General features: G+C 38.5%; 1 protein-coding gene across 18 annotated transcripts in view; it reads left to right on the top strand.

The window, feature by feature from the left end:
* The window catches only part of DLG2 (discs large MAGUK scaffold protein 2), a 2113447-nt gene that overhangs the window by 2052999 nt on the left and 35908 nt on the right, over window positions 1-24540 (top strand). For all 18 annotated transcript variants that reach the window (XM_078433028.2, XM_078433029.2, XM_078433030.2 and 15 more), the window contains one exon: window positions 2707-2782. In XM_078433028.2, the coding sequence (XP_078289154.1) occupies window positions 2707-2782 (76 nt within the window). The remainder of the gene's footprint in view (window positions 1-2706; window positions 2783-24540) is intronic.

Here is a 24540-nt window from a genome sequence, read left to right as displayed (position 1 = left end):
CAAATAACAGGTGTGTGTGTGTGTGTGTGTGTGTGTCCATCTGACATAACATTCTTTGCAACCCATTTAAGATTTAAGGGATGAACCACTAAAGATGGCCTAATGGAGACATTTCTTAAGATCTAAAAAAAAGGTTGAGCTTGGAATCCAGGGGGTAAAAATTAGAATAGTCTATCCAAATAGTTCATAGAATCCCAAATTCAGCCTAATATATGTTTGGAGCCCTGTGAGTTCTGTGGGTCTGGACAGAATTTTTTGCATAGCCTGATCAAAACCATGTATCCTCTGTGTGTCATTTTGGCATCATCTAATGTACTAGTGTTTTCCATAATCAGCCTGGTTAATGCAAAGAAGCCAGGATAAAGTCAGGGCTGTAACAACAGTTTTAGAAGGATTCGAAGAGATGAATATGAATTAACATTTGCTCTTGGATTAAAACTGAGAAAAGCTGAAGTAGCTCAGAACAGGCATTTTCTCAGTGAACATCTTTCCACTTGGCAGCTTACCTTATCCAAAGTCTTCCTTGTACTGTTCCCAACTGTTGTCTGTTGGGTGCAAATAGAAACTCTCAGTGAAACATATTGCTTTAATATCTGAGGTTAGATATGAAATTTTTTGTTCAGCTGTTTCCACTCAAATATTCTCCTCTCACACTGAAATATATTCTGAAACTCTGCCCTGTAACTATAGAAACCCTGATCTGCACTGTGTTTCAGATGGAAACACAAAAGAGCTCTCAGTTAAAAAGCAATATGTTGTTAATTATTGATCTACGAATAATTTAGATTTCATAAACCATTCATTTCTGTAGATTCAGGGTTTTTCTTCTCTCTCTCTTTTCTTTCCCCATTTTTGAAATTAGAACCAGCCATATTTAAATAAAAAATCCAGTTAAAACAATGCACCGCATATTATTTTAGTTAACAGCTGTTTACTGAGGTCTTACTACAATATGCTGTAGAGTGAGAATGTGGACTTGCCCTCAAGGAGCATGCAGCTTTGTATGTACACTGTGAAAATAAACACAAGGGAACAAGAGATAATACCAACATGAAGATACAAATAAGCACTGTTGTATCTTAAAGGAAGGAGTACTCATGTCTGACTGGAGAGGCTCAAAAAAACAAAAAATCAAGGAAGTACTTAGCTTCTCTTTTCCTCTTTTTTCCACCCCATTCTTCAAATAAGCACAAGTCTTACCAATTTTAATTTACTACTATTTCTCAAACCCTTCCCTCTCCTCCACCTCATTGTTTCTTGCCTGGATAATGCCAAAAGCTTCTAAATGGACTTCCTGCTTCCCACAGTCCCTTCCCTCTTCCAGTCTATCTTCCTCCACCACCTGGGTTATTTATCTAAAATGTTAATCTGTTCTATCACTTCTCCACATTATATCTTCTAATAACTCCTGAGGATTCCCCAAGGAAAAAGCCCAAGTCAGGTCGCCCGGGTGGCTCAGACAGTTAAGCTGCCAACTCCTGGTTTTAGCCCAGATCATGATCTCATGATTTGTGAGTTAGAGCCTCTCATCAGGCTCTGTGCTGACAGCTCAGAGACTGCTTGGGATTCTCTCTCTCTCCCCCCCCTCTCTGTCCTTCACCCACTCATGCCTTCTCTCTCAAAATAAATAAATAAACTTGAAAAAATGTTAAAGCCCCAGTCCTTAGTGTAGATGGTTATCTTGTATAAGGAGGCTTCACGGTCTTACTGTCTCATATCCCATCCTGTATATAGCCTGTATCAGAACCTTCCCCAAAGTCTTTAGCTTTTTTAGACCCTCAGGTCATGCTATGTGTTGTTCCTCCTGTCTGGGAAATTCTCCCCAAACTTTTCCTACTGACAAGCTCTTTCTCATCCTTCAAGTTTGACATCCTTCAAATTGACACCTCCTCCAAGAAGCCCACCTCAATGCTTTCTACCCCACCTTCTCACCCTCCAATGAGATAGATGCTCCCCCAAGCCCCACTGCTGTCAACAGTCTTACAGTGCAGCATTATCAGTCTGTCTGTATGTCTCTGTGCCCACCAGAAGCACAGTCCTGTGTGTTTATTACAGCCATGCTTTTTGATGTTTTTTTTTTCCTTTGTTCCCTGGCTCCTTGCTTGATGCATGGGTAGGCACTCAATGAGTATTTGATGAATGAATGAAGTGGCAGGTACAATGATGAAATGTGCAGAGATGACAGGAAAATGGCACTGGGGAAAAGGAAAAATTCAAGATTATCTGTAACATGTTTGGTTTTAAGGTGAAGGTAAATCCCCTAGTGTTCGTTCCTAAAGGGAAGGGAAGAAAAAGGAAATGAGAAGAAAAGGGTAGGAGAGACAAGGCCTGCAGAGGGGAACAGAAAAGAGAAAAATTTATTTAGGCTCCACTTTACATGTCCATCTCTATGGATTGTGATTTCTTATAATAGATATTTGGTTGATTTAGTCAGCCATTTAAGTAACAAATATTAGTTTTTCTCCCTTTGTCCCCCCTCCCCAATCACTATGACTCTCAGTACATGTAACACAAAAGTTTCAAGAGTTGTGTTAGCTGCTTAGAGACATTATACCAAGACTTTTTATACTGAACAAAGGAACAGAAATATTTTAGAATACATTTTATTTGAGCTTTAGGATAAGAAGAGATATTCTTCATTTAATGAGGAACTTAATCATAAATGCCTTGCCACGTGATAGACTCTTTATTTTCAATTTTCTTTAGGGTGGAAAGAAAGGAGCGTGCCCGGTTGAAGACAGTGAAGTTTAATGCGAAACCCGGAGTGATTGATTCAAAAGGGGTAAGTACAAAATAATTGAAACATTAAGTTCTCTCCGTTGCTATGGGTTTAATTATAATTAACATTTAGACTTTCAGTAGCAAAGAAATTATGGAGCTACCAGAGTACTGTAGTAGAGTACTGTTATAAATGTACTACTAAAAGCAATAGTGTATTCCCTCAGGAAGTAGATTTATGGTAAATATATTCAATACTAGGGGTAAAGCTGCTAATGGTCCACAGAAATGATGTGTTCATGAAGGTGATGTAATGATTACAATGAAGGAGAAAAAAGGTAGTTTAGTGTTATCATTTCTTTATTTTTTTTTCATTTAAATTAAATGTTCTAAAAGGATGGGTTTCATAAAAAACACCTACCTGCTCATCACCAGTATGTCTAGTCTGTTACATACGACAAAGCTAAGACAGTGGTCATGGAAATATGTGGATAGATCATCTAAGTGAATACGTGGATTGTTGTGACAGACATAGAAGAGAATTAACGGGGGAAATTTAATCTTCAAAATTAAAGTATTATACACACATGTATCTTCTTTAATAACAGCTTTGATGATAAAATTCACCTACCATACAATTCACTAATTTAAGGTATACCATCCAAAGTTTTGGGGTTTTTTTTAGTATATTTAGTTATGCAATCATCACTACAGTCACTTTGAGAACATTTGATCACCCCATACAGGTATCGTGTAGCAGTCACTTCCCATTGCCCCCAGCCTCACCCCACCTCCACCCTACCCAGCCCAAGGCAACTACCAAACTATTTTGTCTATAGTTTGCCTATTCTGGATATTTTACATAAATTATACACCATGTGGTCTTTTATGACTGCTTCTTTCACTTCACATTATGTTTCATGCATCTATATTGTAGCATGTATAAGTACTTTATTTCTTTTCGTTGCCAAACAATATCCCATTGTAATGATATATCTCATTTAATTTACCCATTCATTAGTTGATGGACATCTGGGTTCTTTCCACTTTCCGCTAGTATGGATAATGCTGCAAGGAACATTTGTGTATAAATTTTTGTGTAGACATGTATTCTTATTTCCATTGTATGTATACCTAAGAGGAGAATTTCTGGGTCATGTGATAACTCTATGTTTAACATTTTGAGGAACTTCCAGACTGTTTTCCAAGGTGGTTGTACCTGTTTGCATTCCCATCATCATTGTAAGAGGGTTCTAATGTCTCCACATTCTCACCAACACTTGTTATTATATGTCTTTCTGCTTATTCTGTCTGAAGTCATATCTCATTGTGGTTGCAATTTGCATTTCCCTAATTACTATTGGTGTTGAGCATCTTCTCATGAGCTGATCGGCCATTTCTGTATCTTCTTTGTAGAAATGTCTTTTCAGATCCTTTCCCATTTTTAAATTGGATTTTGTTGTTGTTGAGTTGTACAGAAGTTTTTTATATATTCTGGGTATCAATCTCTTATCAACTGTATGCTTTCCACTTATTTTCTCCCAGTCTGTAGGTTGTCCTTTCATGCTCTTGCTAGTGTCCTTTGATGCACAAAACTTCTTAATTTTGATGAAGTCCAATTTATTGATGTTTTCTTTTGTTACTTGCAGGTTTTTTTAATGCTTTTATTTTTGAGAGATAGTGCACACATGAGCAGAGAAGGGTCAGAGAGAGAAGAGGAGAGAGGGTTCAAAGCAGGCTCCGCACTGACAGCACAGAGCCTGATTCAGGGCTCAAACCCAGACACTCAACTTACTAAGCCACCCAGGAGCCCCTGTTACTTATGTTTTTGATGTCATATCTAAGAAATCATTACTTAATCCAAGGTCATGAAGATTTACATCCATATATTCTTCTAAGAATTTTATAGTTTTAGCTCTTATATTTAGGTGTTTGATCCATTTTGAGTTAGCTTTTGTATATGATATGAGGTAGGGTTCCAATTTCTTTTTAACATGTGAATTATCTTCTCATTTTCATTGTTTGTTTTGTTCATTTCAAGTATATAGAAATATAATTATTTTATATATCAATGTTATATCCTCCTACCTTGCTGAACCCATTTATTAGTTCTAACAGTTTTTCTGGTGGGTTCCTTAGCATTTTCTATGTATAAGATCATGTCATGTGTAAAAATAGAATTTTACTTCTTTCTTTTCACCCTGGATGACTTTTATTTCTTTGTCATGCCTGGTTGCCCTGGTAGAACCTCCAGATCAATGTTGGATAGAAGTGGCAAGGGCAGTCATCCTTGCCCTGTTCCTGACCTTAAGGGAAAGGCATTCAACCTTTCACCATTAAGTATGATGTCAGCTGTGGCTTGTACAGCTTTTAAAATCTATTTTTAAGTGATAAAACCAGTATCACGTTGCTGTATTATAAAATACTGCCCCCTACCTGTCCTTTTTTTCTTCCTGTGCTCTTTTTCTTCATCTCCTTTCCTTTACCTTTCTGTCCTAATAATTCTGGCTTGTCAGCATCACACAGAACCACAAATTATGGCCAATAGATGTCACCATGAAAAACAAAAAGAAGAAAAGCTATAATTTCTTAGGACTTTTGAGCACCAAACCACAACACTGTCCCTTGAATTTTTAAGTAGAAGATCACAGAGCAGCCTAGTCATTGACATAACAATTTACTTTCCCCTAAAACATTTGGGTGAAATGGGAATTTATTTAAACATAAGGTGTACCTCTTTTTAAAAAGGTATGTGTCATCATACATGGAATCCTTTCAAATAAATACTGTTTAAAAAGAAGGGAGCAGGATTTTTCATTGATTCTTAGGGAAAATTTAAGGATAGAGTTCCTATTTGTTTCATTTATGTAGTTGAATGTGTGAAAGACACAAGCCTATCAAAGTTCCTTCTCCTCAAGAGTTTATAACATCTATGAGAGCCCAGCTGTCTTTTTGATAAGACATAGACATGAGTATTGAGCTTTTTAATCATACTGTTAAAATATTATTAGGTACGTGCCAAAAAATAGAAAACAAATTCTCAGACTTGAATGACTATTGAATGAGGACCAGTTATGTGGAAAGGGAAACCTTGGATGGACAATCATGAGGGCCAGATAACTTGGGTTCTGGTTTTAGTTCATGATTAAGTCACCACTGCTCTTTGGGCCTCACTAGCAAAATAACAGCTTTGAACAACATCAAGTATGTCAGGCAAGTTTCACTTCCAATGGATGGATCATGATGATGGATTGATAGTTTCTGGTAAACTGATAGTCTTTACCAGGAATATTATTAAAAATGACTCTGAGACCATGTATGACCTCAGCAGAAAAAAAAAGGGGGGGGGGGCATTAATTGACTATGGATGCCTCACACAATGTTGAGAATTATTCTCTATTTGAGGTCCCTGGGTTCAATTATTTTTAAGGTGCCTTCCAGTAGTAATTCTCCATGAGCCTATGAAATAAGAAAAAAAAATCAAAGTTTTCCAAATCCCCATGAGAACAATACATCAATGAGAAGATTCTTGCTCACAAGTAGAAAGTAAAGGATGATTAAGAGAAAGTGTGCTTAAGAAAGGAAAGACCAACTGTGGGGAGAGCCGAGAAGCTAGGTCAGGAGAAGTCACGCACCTTGAGCCAAGGGCGCGGACTACAGAAAGTAATTACTGTTACCAAGGCCCCAGTCTGGGATCTAGGGGTAAATTCAACACAAATTGAGGAAGAAAACTACTTGGAATGAGAAAGACAATGGGATATTTTAAATAATCTTTGCATTAGCTGGCATTTACACAGCATTGTGAAATAGGAGTTGAAAGTGAAAGCCATGCTTACTGCCCTGCAGTGGCTTAAAATCCATTAGTATGTATGAAGCAGGTTGTAACAAGAGCCGTATTTAGTAGTATGTACAAGAGCTATGAGAATTCAAATTAATGAGTGTGGGAACGGCCAGAGAACACTTCATAGAAGAACTTAGGCTTTAATTGACATATCAGCACTTGAGCTATTTTTCCAGAACTATCCATTGATTAATAAATATTGAGTGCTGCAAAACACCAGGCATTGTACTAGGTGCCTTATAGGAAAGCAAAATAACATAAAAAGGCAAGGTCTCTCATCTCAAGGAGCTCTCAAAGAGAAATCTAAGCAGGTCTGGCAATACAGTATCACCGATGATACTCATAAATGTGGAGAAGTAAGTCGTTTTTTAATGTTTTTATTTATTTTTGAGAGAGAGAGAGAGAGCAAGTAGGGGAGGGGCAGAGAGAGAGGGAGACACAGAATCTGAAGCAGGCTCCAGGTTCTGAGCTGTCAGCACAGAGCCTGATGTGGGACTCGAACCCATGAGCTGTGAGATCATGACCTCAGCCGAAGTCGGATGCCCAACAGACTGAGTCACCCAGGCACCCCAAGAATTAACCGTCTTTATTTTAAATATCAGGAGACTGAGCTTCAAAAAGATTAACTGATTAACCTATGATCACACAGCTAGTAGGTGCAAGTGTCAGATCATTTTGACAGAAGAATGCACATTTCTTCACACTATACTTTGTTCTGGTAGAAGTCAGAAGAAGGAAAGTTAGTAATCATGCCTTGGGTAAGAGAGAAGGCTTTCAAGAGAAGGTGATACTCGAACAAGATCTTGAAGTTCAAATAAGAGTGTGCCACATATAGGATCCAGCATGAACTTAAAAGGGGAAACTGTAGGCATGCTGGAGTCAGGCCAAGCAGACTGGGGACACCAGATGAATGGTGTGGATAGTGTGGTGGTAGTTGCAGCAAATGGGGCTGACAATGAAGATCTGGAAGGTCAAGCAGTGTGTGTGGAAAGCCTGGTTTGAGCTTTGAAGCTCATTAAATTTTGAGAGTATCCATGAGGAAATCCAAGGCTCTCCATTTGAAAGTGCTCATTTGCTACAAATGAAGTGCCCAGGCTTTCTGTATACTCCATGTGGCTCCACAAAGTCTGTGTCTACATATGCAAAGACAAGTGGACAACTGTGTCAGTAACCCACATAATTCCAGCCTACCCAGACCCCTAAGCTCACAGTGGCCATCTGTTAGGATGGGTCTTCCTGAGAACCACCTCAGTTTCTGAGATCTCATTGTAGGCAAGCTTCCCTGAGAAATCAGTTAAATTCCTAATGAGTCTCCACTCAAACTAGCCTCTGGTGAAAACTTGATCACTCCCTTAACTTCTTTCATTGTTCTGTTAACTTTTTTCATCAATTTCATAATCAGCCACTCTGTTGCTTATTGAGACATTTAGGAAATTGTAAAGTCTTCACAATCAAGCTGTTGTCCATTGAAAAATTAATGAGTATTTAGTGATTTATGCTGAATTTTTTTAATTTGTTTTATTTTTTAAATTACTTTTATTGAAAAAGTCCTATAATTTAAGAAAGGAAAATATATGTCTGGAAGAGTATAAGAGTATCAGCAGCCTTACTAAATGCCAGCCACGTGCAACATGTAAGTGCCCCCTCTGCACTTTAAATCATTTTCTAAAGCAAGGGAGTTTGTTAAGTAAATAACTAGTCCTACAAGCTGGTACAAAATAGAAATGATAGATATTATTCGAAGTAGTAGGAATTGTAGTAGTAGGAATTGTAAACAACTCACATACATCTCTTAATTGCCACAACAAAATGTGAAAGGAAATCATTTGTTCCCTCTTCTCAGATTTAAAGAAACTAAAACCTAGGGAAGCAAAAAAATCTGAACCCATGTCTGGCTAATTCCAACACCCATAATCTCTTTACTATATCATGCCCTCTTCCTATTGAAACCACATGACTCTGTACATCTTAAGAAAAATGAAGAAGTATATTCAAATGGATTTAGCCTTGTCAAAAATTAACTTGGGCTTAAGCTTGAACCCTGAAAGGGGGAAGCTGGTTTCCTTGATGATGTATATCTTTCTGGATGAGAACTTCTCTGAGGTTCACTTGGGGCTGCACATTTCCTCCATGATGGCTTGCCAGAAGGACATGTCTTGGCATAAAGACATGTAAAACCTTTATTAGATGCCAGTACAAGCAGCTTGCTAGGCATTGTGGACCTAGCCACATAAGACATAGTCACTGCCCTGAAGAAGCAGGGATACTGGGGGAGAGAATGAGTTCCCACAAGGAGGAAATGGTTAACATCAAACAAGAGGGATTGGAAGCATTCTCTGAAGTTCAGAGGAGATGGAGATTCTGATTTGGAGCTGAAAGAATTTGAATAGAGGCAGGGGATGAGGGGAAGGAGGGGAGGCTCAGAGACTTTCAAGGATTAGTAAAATTTGCAAGGGAGCAAACAGTGAGGTAGGAATAGGATACAGGATACATAGGAAGTAAAACATTATTTATCTTCATTGCAAGTAATAGTTTATGAAGGGGAATAAAAGGACTCAGAAGTGGAAAGCTAAACTCCCAACAGTTCTGGTGCCTTAAATTTTCCAGAAGGCTTGTACTTTATCCTGTAGACAGAAGAATTTTAATGGTTGTAATCAAACCCAACCTAGTGATTCCCACTGGGCTTGCACCCTGAATGTACTTGTATTGTTGCCCAAATATCACTCACTCCCTGGCAAAGGTCCAAACTTACTCATCTTTGTGCCCCTAACACCTAGCAGGGTGTCTACCAGACACATTCTGACTGCTCAATCCTCTCTTCTTAGAGGAAAAGTAAGTGAATGATCTCAAGCAGTTTTCCAGGAGACCAATCTGGTAACCGTGAGAAAGACAGATTGGAGGGGAGAAAGACCTACAGGAGGAGATGTCTGAGAAAGCTACTCCAGTATCCTGGGTGTGAGATTCTGAAAATCTGAACTTAATGGCAAAAGAAAGGAAAAATAGGCAACTATTGCTAAAGAGATCAGAGAGAACTGTTGTCCTTGGACATCTGACCTAATGGTTCCTCATATTATTCTGTTTCCTTTTCCAAACCCTCAAGCTCCCTTTAGGAGGGGATGTTAACTGTGAGAGAGGGGATGGGGCAGAGATACAACTATGATCATAGGATCTTGGCAGTCTCTCTGAGTCTAACTGGAGCTGACATTGAGAAATCTCAGTTCTACTTCATACATTCTTGGAAGTTTCCATATGGCCATTGATTCCTACTATGTCATTTACAGATGAAGACACTGAGAATCATTTCTCTGGGACACACAGAGAGTTAGTAACAGAGCCTGCCATTGTATCATTTATCAAAAAAGTGACTTGACAGTCAGTGTTTTGTCAGCAAATAGGAATTGTGTTTGCTTCACCAGGATAAGTTATAAAGATTGCTTTTGTAACAGCTTCAAAGTGACTTCTGAGTTTTAAGGGAAAAAATCATTACTGCCTTCAAAAGAAAGCTCCTTAATATTAAAAGCTAGTCCTTGGATGGCCAGAGCCCCATAAAGAGCTTGAATGTCCAAGAGTAACCTGAAGATTAGGGTAGGGTGAAAGGGGCACCATACTGTCCCACTCCATTGGGGCATCAGGAAAGCAACACTCTCCTCAAAGTTCATCCACCCACATGAACTCATCGGGTTTTTTATTTTCATTTCCGTACTCGAGAACATCTAACAGGTTCTTTATTGGTCTTCTGGCTTGAATCTTTCTCCCCTGATTCTTTCCCCTTACTATAGGCAATATGATTTTAAAGACTAGCATTTTTACATAAAGAACAAAGACGTGGCTATGTCCAGAGAATTCTTAAGTGTCATCAGCCCATCCTGGGGAGAGCTGCTAACTCTTTTTTTTCCAGTTTTTTTAATGTTTATTCATTTTTGAGAGACAGAGAGAGCACAAGCAGGGGAGGGACAGAGGATCTGAAGCAGACTCTGTGCTGACAGCAGAAAGACTGTTGTGGGGCTCAAACTCACCAACCATGAGACCATGACCTGAGCTGAAGTCAGACACTCAACTGACTGAGCCACTCAGGCACCCCCATTTTTTTTATGTGATTATCACATTTGTCCAAACTTTGAGCTCCCATATCCACTGAGAACCATATGAGCAGCGCACAGATCAGTCTCTGATAAAGAAATGTTTGTGGCTTCTCTGAAAGGTGGTTTGCAGGGGGGCCTACAATTGAGTTCCCTTCTCTAATACATGTTAGGAGGGTCCCTATCTGAACCTGGAAAGCCAGTTGAATTCAATTAACATCATGAAGAAATATACCCTATTTCACGTATTCCCCATACGGTATTTATTAGTCAAGTTACTGATAAGGAAATTGCTCATCTGTGGAATGAAATGGAGAATAAATCATGTTCTTTATGTATTTCTATGTGTACTTACTCTTGTTAGACATCTCTCTCCTAGGTCTAAAAAGTACTGCTGTTGAAACGATCAAGTTAATCTGCAAGCTTATATACCAAATTTAGTATAATTTATAACTGACAAAATCTGCTCACTACACACATACACATGTTTAACTTTTACGATATATTTTAGTTTGTGTGTTCTTCTCCCTTCTCTAGTTTAATTGTTTTTAAGATACTTTTCTTATTTTGTATATGTTGACACTTGAACGTGTGTGGTCATCCTCAAACCCAGGAGAAAAATAATACAAAAGTAAAATCTTTAAAATACCTTTGAAATCCAATATTATTTTCATTGCCTAATTAAGCTAAAGTTTTCATTGTATTAATCTTAGGAATGGTAAAGTGAAACATAATAAATTCACTTGCTCATCCTGCTCCCCTCCTGTCTAATATCTTCAGTTTTCAGTTTTTTTGCAGACATTTTTTTAAATGTTTATTTATTTTTGAGAGAGAGACAGATACAGAGTGTGAGCAGGGAAAGGTCAGAGAGAAGGAAACAGAATCTGAAGCAGGCTCCAGGCTCTGAGCTGTCAGCACAGAGCCTGACAGGGCTTGAACTCACCAACTATGAGATTATGACTTGAGCCAAAGTCAAAAGCTTAACTGACTGAGCCACCCAGGCTCCCCCAGACATTTGTTGAGGCCATACTATGTCCCAGGTAGTGATTAGGCAGTGGAAGTATACTATAAGTAACACATGGTTCCAGCCTTTAGGAATCATAAAATATTCCCCAGAGATAAACATGTTAGCCAATAATGAATAGAATATGGTATAAGTGCTAAGTGAGAAGTGAGGCCAAGATACTATTTGAACTCAGACCTGGAATACTTAAACGTCTCTTAGAGTTCATAGGAAAGTTCCTAGGAGAGATAATGTCCAAAAAGAGCCTTGAAGGATCAACCAAATATTTTTTTTAATATTTTTTTAACATTTATTCATTTTGGGGAGAGAGACAGAGCATGAGTGGGGGAGGGGCAGAGAGAGAGGGAGACACAGAATTGAATGCAGGCCCCAGGCTCTGAGCTGTCAGCACAGAGCCCGACGCAGGGCTCAAACTCATGAACTGTGAGATCATGACCTGAGCCAAAGTCAGATGCTTAACCAACTGAGCCACCCAGGCACCCCTCAACAAAATCTTGACCAAGTGTAAAAGCTTCCATGCAAAGCTGCCAAGTGTCTACCAAGAAGGCAGAGGGAAAGCTGAGAACCAGATCATGAGGGCAGTGGAGAGTCTTTGGAAGATTTTACCAGAAGTTAGATTAGAGTTTTCAAAGATCACCCCACTGCTATGTGGAATGAATTTCCAAAAGAAGGCACCCCTATAGAGCAGGAGTCCATTTCAATAATGTAAGTGAGACATGGATAAGGCTGTCCTAGGACCATAGAGTAGCTATAGAGAAGAAAGAAGAGACCAGAAAATATTTAGCAGGAAAAAAAAATGTGTAGCCTGGACCCCCCCACATAGCATCAGCTGGGTCTCTTATTGAACATGAACATGCACAGGCTCAACCCCAGTCCTTTGGAATCAGAATCTCTGGGGATGTGGATAGGAAAGCTGCATTTTAACAAGCTCCCCAAGGGTTTCTTGAGGCTTGCTTAGATTTGAGGTACACAAGCATAGTGGAAAGGTTTGATATCAGATAGACTGACCAACTTCTACCAGAGTTATCGTAACTTGTCTGAGCTTCAGTTATCTCCTCTGTAAAACTGGAGATTATGTTAAGAGAGATAATGTAGGGGCGCCTGGGTGGCTCAGTCAGTTGAGCGTCCGACTTCGGCTCAGGTCATGATCTCACGGTCCGTGGGTTCAAGCCCCGCGTTGGGCTCTGTGCCGACAGTTCAGAGCCTGGAACCTGTTTCAGATTCTGTGTCTCCCTCTCTCTGTGACCCTCCCCCGTTCATGCTCTGTCTCTCTCTGTCTCAAAAATAAATAAACGTTAAAAAAAAAAAGAGATAATGTATATAAAGTACCTAGAAATATTAGCCCATCTCTTCCCCTCCCACCTCCTGCCTCTACCCACATGCACACACATCTCAAAATCACCCCTTTTACAAGACTAGAATGAGCAACTTCCTAAAAGTAGTCATTTCCTTAGGTTCTAAATCCCCTTTTGCACAGACAAGAGGAAGGGTGAGTTGCTGCAAATTTTGTCGCACACACATCCGCTCAATGGGCGTCTTTGACTCTGTGCTTGCTGAGTCTGTGGTTGAGCAGGAAGGTCTGGAGGTCACAGTAGGACTGATCTCACTCGGTCCCCCACTCCTGCCTCTGCCATTGGCTGCAAGTCAGGATTGTTTCGGAGTCTTCTGCTATAGTGTGTAGCTACCTATGGGAAATTCTAAAACAGACCCGATCAGTGCTTACTGCACTGGAGAACCATTGCATTTCATTCAGTATACCAGTTACTCTGACCATCTGTAGATTGCCTTTATTTTCTACAAGTTTTTTTTTTTTTTAATAGGCATTGCTCATTTGCTGTTTACAAAAATCCTGTGAGGTATATATTCTTCATACACTCATTTTACCATGAGAAAACTGAAGCTTAGAAAGGATAAATAACTTACTCAAGCTCATAGGGCTAGTAGGTGGTAGAGCTGGGACCTGCATTATGACATATTTTGTAAGCAAAACAGTATAATTGATTCTTTAAGGAATTTTTATGTATGAACTCATTCTAGACATTATTAGCATAGCTAATTCTTTCTATTCAATTAGTGATGCTAGGAGGATTAAAGTAATATAAATAGGAAATGTATAATTTCTGATTGTATAAATGACAAGTAAAGTTTCATCAGATGGGAACACTAAGCTTTTGTTAAATTGTCTCCCCACTATTAATTCAGAATGTGAAGTATTATTCAGAAAATTTAGCTCAAACCCATTTCCGCTTTGGAAGGTAATCATGAATCAATTCTGATTCACTACAGAGCTTCCTTTAACCTGACTCTTTAAGGCAAAAGGCCCAGAGTCTCACCTTCGAGCTTACATGTTTCCTTTTGAAGAAGATTCTAACTCACTAAAAGCTAAAACATCAAAACTGCAAGATAAAGATGTAGGAGTGACTATCCAGTCATCTGACTTCCTCACTACAGTAATCATAACCAGACTCCTAGCAAGCAAAAATAGTATATCTTGCCCCTTTTCAACTATGTGCTGTTTACACATGGGTAAAAAGTCTCTTTTTTTCAATGACAGGTCATGTACTGTCTGAAACATTTCAACAACAGCTTCTAGTATGTTCCTAATAGTCACTAAAAATACCTAATTACCCTTTCATTTAAAAAGGGGGGTGTCTAAAATTTTACTGTTCTCGATCCTATATTTGGCTTTTCTAACTATGTGATCTGGAACTAGTAGCTTCTCTGACACTCTGATTTGTCAGCTGTAATAACAAAAACTGGAGAGTAGGTTGCAAGTTCCTTAAAGGCAGGGAATATGATTTATTTGGGGCCTGAAATAGTTCCTGGCATTCAATCAATAATTATTTAATTAAATAATGTGAGAATAAAGAAGGTGATGTATTTAGAGAAAAGTTACATAAATTAGAAGGTATAGCCACACAGTTTTTGCTGGGGCTTATAAATAGAGAACTGAATGATGGATTATTGCCTTGAAAGGAAGGTTCTCTATATCTGAGTGTTATTTCCCTCTCACTTCAATAAAAAGATTTTGCGTTTCCCCTGTGTACCAGATACTGCTCTGGCCACTGAGTGGGGACATGAATGAATAAGGCCCTACCTTAGTCATCCCAGAGCTTACCTTCCAGTGTACACACACATGTACATGCTTTAGAAACCAATGCCAATTTATGCATTATACTAAAATAACCACTGAACTGAACTGAAAACCAGCCCAGGGCAGAATCAATAAAACTGTTGCTAAAATAAACTTTTTAAAGAACTGAAACCAATTTTTTTTAATGTTTACTTATTTTGGAGATAGAAAGCATGTGCAATGGGGGAGGGGCAAAGAGAGAGGGGGACAGAGGATCCAAAATAGGCTCTGCGCTGACAGCAGAGAGCCCAACGTGAAGCTTGAACTCACAAACTGCAAGATTATGACCAAGTCAGACGCTTAACTGACTGAGCCACACAGGTGCCCCAAAATGAAACCAATTTTAGACTGATTTCCAGGTTAAAGTCAGAAAGGTGGTTGTGACAGATCCACCCCTCTGGGATTAAGAAATTCTTCATGAATATTAGTAATAACTCCTTACATTTGTAGCACACTTTGGTACCTTATCCATTTCATTGATGAGGAGGCAGGGGCAGGGGAAATGAGTGACCTGTCCACAGTTACATAGCCAAGTGTTGTCCTTTAGAGGTACATAAATACCATTTCATTTTTTTCAGCGAAGGTTTACAAGGTGTCTTTCACGTCCAGCATTGTGCTAGGGCTAGGGAGAAACAAATATGCATGAGGCTTTGCCCTTGCCCTTGGCAAACATTGAATGGTCTGGGAAAGATTTGGATTTCCTAGGAAGATGGCACTCGTGATATGTAATCTGTTCCTCTCAAGCAGTCAAGAGACCTAATACTGCACCCGAAGCTATGCAAGTAGCCAAGTCATCTCAGGCAGGCCAATTACTCCTCTGTAAAATGGGATGGGTAAGAGGTGCATTGAACTTACTTAAGATGTAAGATAAACTAACCTAAAGAGACGTAGTATAGCAGATATTAAGTCAAATCAAAATTATACGTCTCAAGAAAAAAATCCTTATTTCTCTATCAATCATCTATCATAATGTAATAGGCACCAGCAATCCACCAGTTCACATGAAGACATGAGACAATGAAAAGCATATGATGACTAAGGATTAAGATGTATGACATTCTGTGCACTTGAGGTCCATTGAGGGGGAAAAGGGAAAAATAAGTCTTTATTGTAGCAAAGGCAATTTGTATCCATAGATGACAATGGACAAGCTATGGGAAACATCTTTTGTTAGTGGTGATAACACAGAATGCAGTTTCCAGACTTCTGTGACATGTGGGTGAAACAAGAGCTCTCCCAGCTGCTGTCTCAAATGTATTACAGGTATGAGTCAGTGTACCTTTGAGCCTACCTCGCTTGAAAAGAAGCAAAAAACTTGAAGATATGCTGTTTGTCTTTCATGTTTTAACAGCGTTATGAATATTTGTTACCACTTGTTGAAACTGATATTTGGGCATTCTTGCTGTGAATGGTGGTTTTTCCTGAAAGGCCTCAAGATGCCACTGTTTCTCCCCATAATTGGCTTGTACTCACCTGACACGAAGAATTAACACCTTATTGAATTTGGGGCATGTGTTCCACGAGAATGATCCAGCTGTCACTTATCATTCTTGGAGAAAGTGTTCTGGGAGCACCTCCCAAGCCTAAACCCGCAGGCCCCTGTAGAGGTGGGAGCCCTGGAAACAACAGCCCAAATTAGTCAGAAAATAAATATACCAATTTATGATTGCTACTAAGGGACACTGTAGTTTTGTTAAAGGTAAGGAGCTCTTCTTTCCCCCAACTTATCCCCAAGAGCTGATTGAACTTCTGTGTTTACCCCCTTCTTAGTAAAGGACAAAGTGCACATTTAGTACATAAAGGATTTAATCGGATCACTATTTCTAAAATGTGAAAACAATATAACTATCATTTACTGAAGGTTATTTATAAGCCAGCATTTTGGTAAATAAATTGTAAGGACTTTTTTCATTCATTCCTCACAACAACCCTATTAGATGAGGACTACATAAGGACCTCTTTTTTTTTTTTTTTAAGTTTATTTATTTTGAGAGAGAGAGAGGTGAGGGAGGGGCAGAGGGAGAGAAAGAGAGAATCCCATACTCAGCACAGAACCTGACACGGGGCTTGAACTCACAAACTGTAAGATCATGATCTGAGCCAAACTCAAAAGTCAGATGCTTAAACCACTGAGCCACACAGGTGTCCCTAAAAGGGCCTCTTTTAAAGAAAAGAATCCTTCTGGTCTCCCCTAGTGTTGACTAAGTCTTTTTTGATAATTTTTCCTAAATATATATAAACAAAATTAAGTAAAAATACCATATGCTTATAGCTCTTATCATTTATAATTAAAATAAATTTACAAATTAAATTATATATATTTAAGAGCACCTGGGTGGCTCAGTTGGTTAAGCGTCCAACTTTGATTCAGGTCATGATCTTGCAATTTGTGAGTTTGAACCCTGCGTCAGGTTCTGTGCTGACAGCTCAGAGCCTGGAGCCTGATTTGGATTCTGTGTCTCCCTCCCTCTCTGCCCCTACCCTGCTTGCTCACTCTCTCTCCCTCTCTCTCTCTCTCTTTCTCAAAAATAAATAAACATTAAGAAAAAATTTAAATTATATATATTTAGTACTTATATATTACAACAACAAAATTCAAAATCATAATGTTGATGTCGTTGGTGGTGCTTCAGTAACACTAAATCTTCACCTGCTGTGTAAACTTGGTAGTGGCTGCTATATGGACATTTCTTTTGAGTTGTCTGGGCTGGGTGTGAGGTCAAGACTCGGTTCTCACACCACTGTCTCTCTAAGGGATACCCACTGCAAAACCAATGAGGGCCCAGGCTGGCCCTCATTCCTCACCTTTTACCTACCCCTAGCTCAGACCCCCCAGGAGTTGCTGACTGAATGATTATGGAGCTCGGTTACCACAGGACAGATGCCCTCTGTGGCTGAATTCAGTCTCGACAGTTTTCCTTGCCTGCCTCCCTAGGCAATGCTCAGCTGTACTCCCTTGGCGTTGTGTGCAGATATGTGCCTAGAGCAACACCTCTCTCTATCCCCCATCCAAACTGAATTATGCTATTTTTAATATACTGTGCACTGAGAAACCCAAGGAATAAGCTTTCTTTATTTCTTTTTCATTTAATAGTAGGATCTCCCCTGTGATGAAAATGCATAAGACTTTGATGGGGAGATTCTGCAACTTCTCTGTCAGCTGCAAAATTCTCCTTCTTTAACGTTTATAATCCTAATACTTGAAGTTGCTGATAAAGTGATAAAAGAATCGTTCTGAACTCTATATGTGATTTCTGTAGAATGATTTATACTGATCATTTATTGCTTGCTTACTTCTTGAACACAAGCAAACATTCAGTAGCACTGGGTGTAACTGAGGGGTTCACAGTGCAGGCCAGACCTGCCTCTTGAGCATCTTTCCCACCATTTGTCTGATCCCCACTCTCCCCTAAATCCTACACTCCATCCAGAAAGCTTCATAGGATTAGGGAAGAGTGGAGGGGAAACCAGGTGGCTTTTGCGCCCCCTGTTGGGCAGGACTTTCCTCTGCCTGAACCGAGCTTTGCTATCTAGCTCCACCTGCAGTCTCCTATTCATTCTTTAAATCCCACTAAAAGCGGTGCCCCTGGGCCTTCTCCAGCTTCCCCAGTGATCCTAGCTCCCTCCTCAGTGCCCTCTTATATACACCTCCATGGTAGCAATTATAACACAACATGGTAATGATTTTCTTAAACTGCGAGCTCTTCATTTTGTGTTCCCAATTATAGCCATATATGGCCATATTCCATATTGTAGCCATATTGCCACAGAAGGGACACACCTGGGGGACAAAACTCATCCCACATACCATTCAGCAAGAGCAAGCCTGATAAAGTGAGCTTTTGCAATTCCCTTTCCCAGACCCTTTTGCCATTGGATGCCTGAATATAGTATTTGGCAAAAACAATAAATGCTTTTGGAACAAAAAATAATTATCATTTATTGAACACTTACCATGGCTAAGCCCATACATACCTGGTTGTATTCAACACTACAATAGCCTACGGTGGAGGTATTGGTATCCCACTCCTTTGAAGTCTTCAAGTAATGGATATTGCTGTCAAATGTAGTATCTCCTACCAGGACTGACACTCCCCAGCCCCTGAAATGAGAATGGGTAATAATTAAGAATGTTGTTTATTACATGCTATTTCCTGGCACTGTGCTATGTGATGCAAATGCATTTTCTCACAAGCAGAACACAACTGCTATGTGAATGGTATGTCCAAACAAGGTGAAAATACTCTTTCCCTTGAGCCAGGACAGTAGCAAGAAGAATGGAGAAGAAGTGACAGAAATGTGTAAGTAAGGAATGAAGGATGATTGCCAAGTTTATGGTGAAAGCTGAGGAGAATTCTTCCCTAAGCACAATAAACATGCTTTTTGGTTTTAAAGTGACAATCAGTTACAGTGACAGACTCACCTGGTGTTTCCTATAGAAATAACAATGAACCTGCTTGGCTGTCAGTGAACATGAATAGGAAAGGTTTGTGGGGAGGGTGGGGGAAGGGAGAGGGAGAGAGTGTGAGAGTGTTTGTAAATAGAAGTGTTGGGGGTTTTTAAGGTGTTTTTATTCCCTTGAGGTGTGTGTGTGTGTGTGTGTGTGTGTGTGTGTGTGTGTTTCATGGCTTTTATCTGTGCACTCTAAAATCTTGGAGAAATTCAGATCCTCGCCAAGTGAAAATCTGCAATTTTATCAGCTACTATGTGAAGTGTAGCAAGCAGTGTTCAATTTTTCTTTCCCCCAAAAAATGTATTACTGAGAAATCCTTGGGCCACGCATATCTCTCACATTGGAACTACGATCCCCTCCCCTCACGAGTGCTACCTGTCTTAGAAAACACAGTCCGCTAGCATATAGCATATGAAGTGCACCTCAAAGGAAATGTGTAGATGGAAGGCTCTGTGTGGGCTGAACAAAAGTGCCCCAGACAGAAACGCCTTTCCACTCCTCTAACACACTACCTAACTGCCAGTGAGAGTTCTAACCCCCAACCCCCTGTGACTCCATCCTGCTAAAATGGGGTTTCTCCTCACCCAGGTAGGGTAAATCAGCTTACAGCTTCCCTGCTGGCCTCCTGGGATCATATCACCTTCAGCGTAAGTGTGTAGAACCAGCTAGTGAAGACTGACCTAAGGGATTACCACAAAGGAGAGGAGCGTTGGGGAAGTTGCAGAAGAACTGGCATTCCTGAGAATGAAGAAATAAAACTGAGAAGTGATGTGGTCCCTGCAAATGAACATAATACTTTGTACTACTACAAAACATTCACTGTTATCAAAGCCCCTCGTGGACCCGTCACAGAAACTGCCTGAGCCATTTGAAAAGAATAAAGCAACAGAGATTTGTTTTCAGAAATAAAGTATAAAATTCCACAGAAAATAATTTGCCTGCAGAAGTCCTCAGCAATGCTTACCATGACCGTGACCGTAACCGTATCCTGAAGCAGAGTGGAATGAATTCTTGGAATCTTTGCAATGATAGGAAAGGCAGTGTTACATAGTAGTGAAAAACTCAAGTCTGGAGCTAACTGCTTGGGAATGAAACTTTGCTCATCAATCGTAGCTGTGTAAACCCTGGAGCAAATGACCAACCTCTCTATACTTCAATTTCCTTATATATAAAGTGTAGACACAACTTGAAGCCACTAAATAGGAGTTCATGATATGTGTAAAGCACTTAGAATGGGAATCCATGTAAATCACTTATAAAAGTACCTGCCATGGGGTGCCTGGGTGACTCAGTCGATTGCACATCCAACTTCGACTCAGGTCATGATCTTTCAGTCCATGAGTTAGAGCTCCTTGTCAGGCTCTGTGCTAACAGCTCAGAGCCTGGACCCTGTTTCGGATTCTGTGTGTCTCTCTCTGCCCCTCCCCCACTTGGCACTCTGCCTCTCTCTCAAAGATAAATAAACATTTAAAAAACGTTTTTTTAAAAAAAGTACCTGCCATGTAGGTTAGCATTTAACAAATGTTAGTTTTTAAAAAATGCTATTATGGGGAGCCTGGCTGGCTTAGTCAGTAGAGCATGCAACTCTTGATCTCAGGATAGCTATAAATTTCCCTCTTAAGTACTGCTTTAGTGGCAACCCATAAATTTTCATATCTCGTCTCTTTATTCTCATTCATTTAAAACTATTTTCTGGGGCACCTGAGTGGCTCAGTCAGTTAAGCGTCTGCTCCTTATTTCAGCTCAGGTCATGATGGTTCATGAGATCAAAACCCGCTTCAGGCTCTGCACTGTCTCCTCAGAGCCTGCATGGGATCTCTCCCTCCTCTCTCTCTGCCCCTCCCCCATACTCTGTCTCTCTATCTCTCTCTATATATATATCTCCCTAAATAAATGAAAATTAAAAATATAAAAATAAAAATATTTTCTAGTTCCCTTGTAATTTCTTTCTTGACCTATTGGCTAGTTAGAAGAGTACTGTTGTTCTGTTTTCTTTTGTTTTTAATTTTCACATGTTTGGGGATTTCCTAAATTTCTTTTTGTTATTAATTTCTACTGTCTTTCCATTGTTATACATTCATTAAAGCTGATGCTTCCAAAGACTCCCTAACAATATGGGAAGTTGCTTCTGTCCTCATTAAAATAATTGACTCCCATTTAGTGAGCTTTACTAAGCTTTATCAGGCACTATGATAAGAGCATATCACATTATCGCATTTAAATACTCAGAACTGAGACCCATAGATTAAATAGCATTGCTAAGGTCATACAGCTAAATTTCAAAACACTTTCCCATAAGACTTTACTATATGTTATCGTAGTTAATAAAAACAAATCAATTTAAAATTCTGTAGACCATATCATACAACTAAACTTAAGCAGAATAATTTCTTCAAAAACAAAGAAACAATAATGTTAAAAGTGATTTGTTTCTCATAATGAGATGACAAGTAACTTTTTCTCTCTATTTCCTTTTAAATTTTTCTAAAGGAGACATACTTAATTTGTTGGTAGAAGAAGTATTTTTAACAAACTAGCCTATTAGTTAGGAAAAGGAATAAAACTTAATTAGGGGGAAAAGTTAGAAAAGAAAAATTAAATGGTAAATTTTATTGAAAGTATTAATACTACTAAAATCCTTTAAAATTTCTATTTTTTCAATTATGGACCATAGAGCTAAAAATGTAATACTATGCAAAAATGCAAACATGTGAATAGCTGAGCCACCACATTTTTATTACTAGTAATAAACAACAAATAAAAGTAAATCAGATTATAGAGCATAGAATCATGTGATGAAATTCATGAGAAAAACAAATTCTAAGAGATAATAACTGCAGAGAAATGCAAAAAATTCAAATATCATTCATTTGACTATGGCCTTATCCTTCCATTATTTCTCCCCCCTTTTTCCAGATATTTGTTGTTCCTCCTGCTCCTCCTCCTCCTTCTCCTCCCTCTCCTTTTTTTGCCAGAAGTTTCTCCCCATATTACCAATGGGAGTCATCACTCAAAACTTTGGTTCATACATTCATTTGATGAATATTTATTGGGTACCTACTATGAGCTAGATCCTGGAGATACAGAAACAAAAATGATATGGTATGTGTTCTAAGATCAGAGTGGCATTCACTGTGACCAGTTATTCATGAGAAGGGTAAAGGGGAAAGTGTCCCCATAACTACCACCTGGGTCAAGAGATAGTTGATATATCTCTATATATTTAAGAGAGTAGCCTAGGTTAAAAATATGTTTTGGGTAAGTGTCATGGTTCTGGTTCTAACCATGATAAAGATAGATGGATAAAGACATAGTTCATACTTCCACAACCACTGATTCGAATTCTATCATCATAGTTTAGTGTGCCCGTTCTGGAACTTCTTATCAATGAAGTCATACATAAGTACTCTTTTGTGTCTGCCTTCTATCACTCAGCATAATGCTTTTGAGATTCATCGATGTTGTTGCTTTTTATTGGTGAAGTAGTTCAATCTTCTTTATTGTTTTGTAGCAATAACAATATATTGTGTGTATGAGTATACCACAGTTTATGACTTCCGCTGTTGGTGGATATTAGGGTTGTTTCTTGTTTGGGGTCAATATAAATATTCTTGTACATGCCTTTTGTGGACATAGGTTTTTCTCTTGAGTAAATATCTATGGGTGAATTTCTGAATCATAGGTTAGCTATATGACTAACTTTATAAGAAACTGCCAAACTATTTTCCAAAGTGACTATACCATTTTACATTCCCACCAACAATTTTTAAGAGAGTTCTACTTGCTTCACATCCTTACCAACACTTAATATGGTTAGTCTTTTTAATATTATCCACTCTAGTGGGTATGAGATGGTATCTTGCTTTGGCTTTAATTTGCTTTGCTCTGATGACTAAGGATGTTTTTCATATGTTTTTGACCAGTTGTATACCTTATGTTAAGTATCCTATCAAGTCTTTTGCCCATTTTTTATTGGACGCTTTTTTCTTTTTATTGTTCAGTTGTAGGGGTTTTTAAATATTCAGAATAAAAATCCTTTGTTGGGTATATGTATTGTAAATATTTTTTCCCCATTTGTGGATTGTCTTTTCACTTTCTTAATGACCTCTTTTGAATAGCAGAAGTTGTTAACTATGATGAAATCTAATTTATCATTTTTTTGTTATCATTTGTGCTTTTATGTTATATCCAAGGGATTTTTGCCTACCTCAAATTACAAATATGTTCTATATTTTCTTCTAAAAATTTTATAATTTAAGATTTTAGAATTGGGTCTACAATTCATCTCTAGAGAATTTTTGTGTGTGGCATAAGTTATGAATCAAAGTTCATTATTCCATATAAATACATGGGAAGAATATAATTATGAACCTCTTGTACCTATTACTCAGCTTCAACAATTAACAAACCATGAAGAGTCTTGTTTTACATATTCTCATGTATATTTGTAAAATTACAATCATTTTAGTTGTTGTTATGATCCAGAATTTAATCCAGGGCCACACTTCCTTAATGTCCTTTAATCTAGAATGGTTCCTTAGCTCTACATGTTTTTCAAGATATTAGCATTTTAAGAGGATGTCTCTTAATTTTAATTTTTTGGATTATTTCTTCATGGTTAGTTCCCTCTAATGCATTATTGGCAAGAATGCTACATCAGTGATATTGCATACATCTCAGTGCTTTCCGTCAGGAGGCACATGGTGTCAGGTTATCTCACTTTTTGGTGATGCTAAGTTTGATCACTTGGTTAAGGTGATATCTGCCAGATAACTCTACTAGAAAGGCACCTTTACTCACCTCTTTCATAAGTAAATACCTGTGAGGAGATAAATATCATGATCCTCAACAAATTTTCAATTAATAGTCAACCGTGGATGATTCTTCCTGAATCAATTATTACAGTAGCTGAAAAATGGTGATTTTCTGACTTTACCATTCCTTCTATAGCTGTCATTCTATTTTACTATAACAAAGAACTTTCTCTTCCTTCTCATTTTGGATTAGTTAATTTAGATATTTTTGGTAATTTGCCTGGACTCATGAATTTCTTTTTTAATTCAATGTGTAATACTCCATTACTGTTACTACTCATTTTAATACTCAAATTGTCTAGATTTCACTGGTGTGATCCTTTTAAACTGGCTTAGGTGTCCTTTTGACATGGCATCATTAGTTTTAGGTTTTTTAAGCTTTGTATTGATTTTGTGTTTATGTTTAGTACTTCTTACTTTCTAGTCCAACAAAATGTTTCAGACTCACCTTATACTTTCCCTGCTGATGGAATAAACC

This window comes from Panthera onca, chromosome D1 (assembly GCF_046562875.1).
Source record: "Panthera onca isolate mPanOnc1 chromosome D1, mPanOnc1 haplotype 2, whole genome shotgun sequence".
Taxonomy (NCBI): domain Eukaryota; kingdom Metazoa; phylum Chordata; class Mammalia; order Carnivora; family Felidae; genus Panthera; species Panthera onca.
Note: the sequence above shows the minus strand (reverse complement) of the source record. Positions and strands in the feature narration are given on the sequence as shown.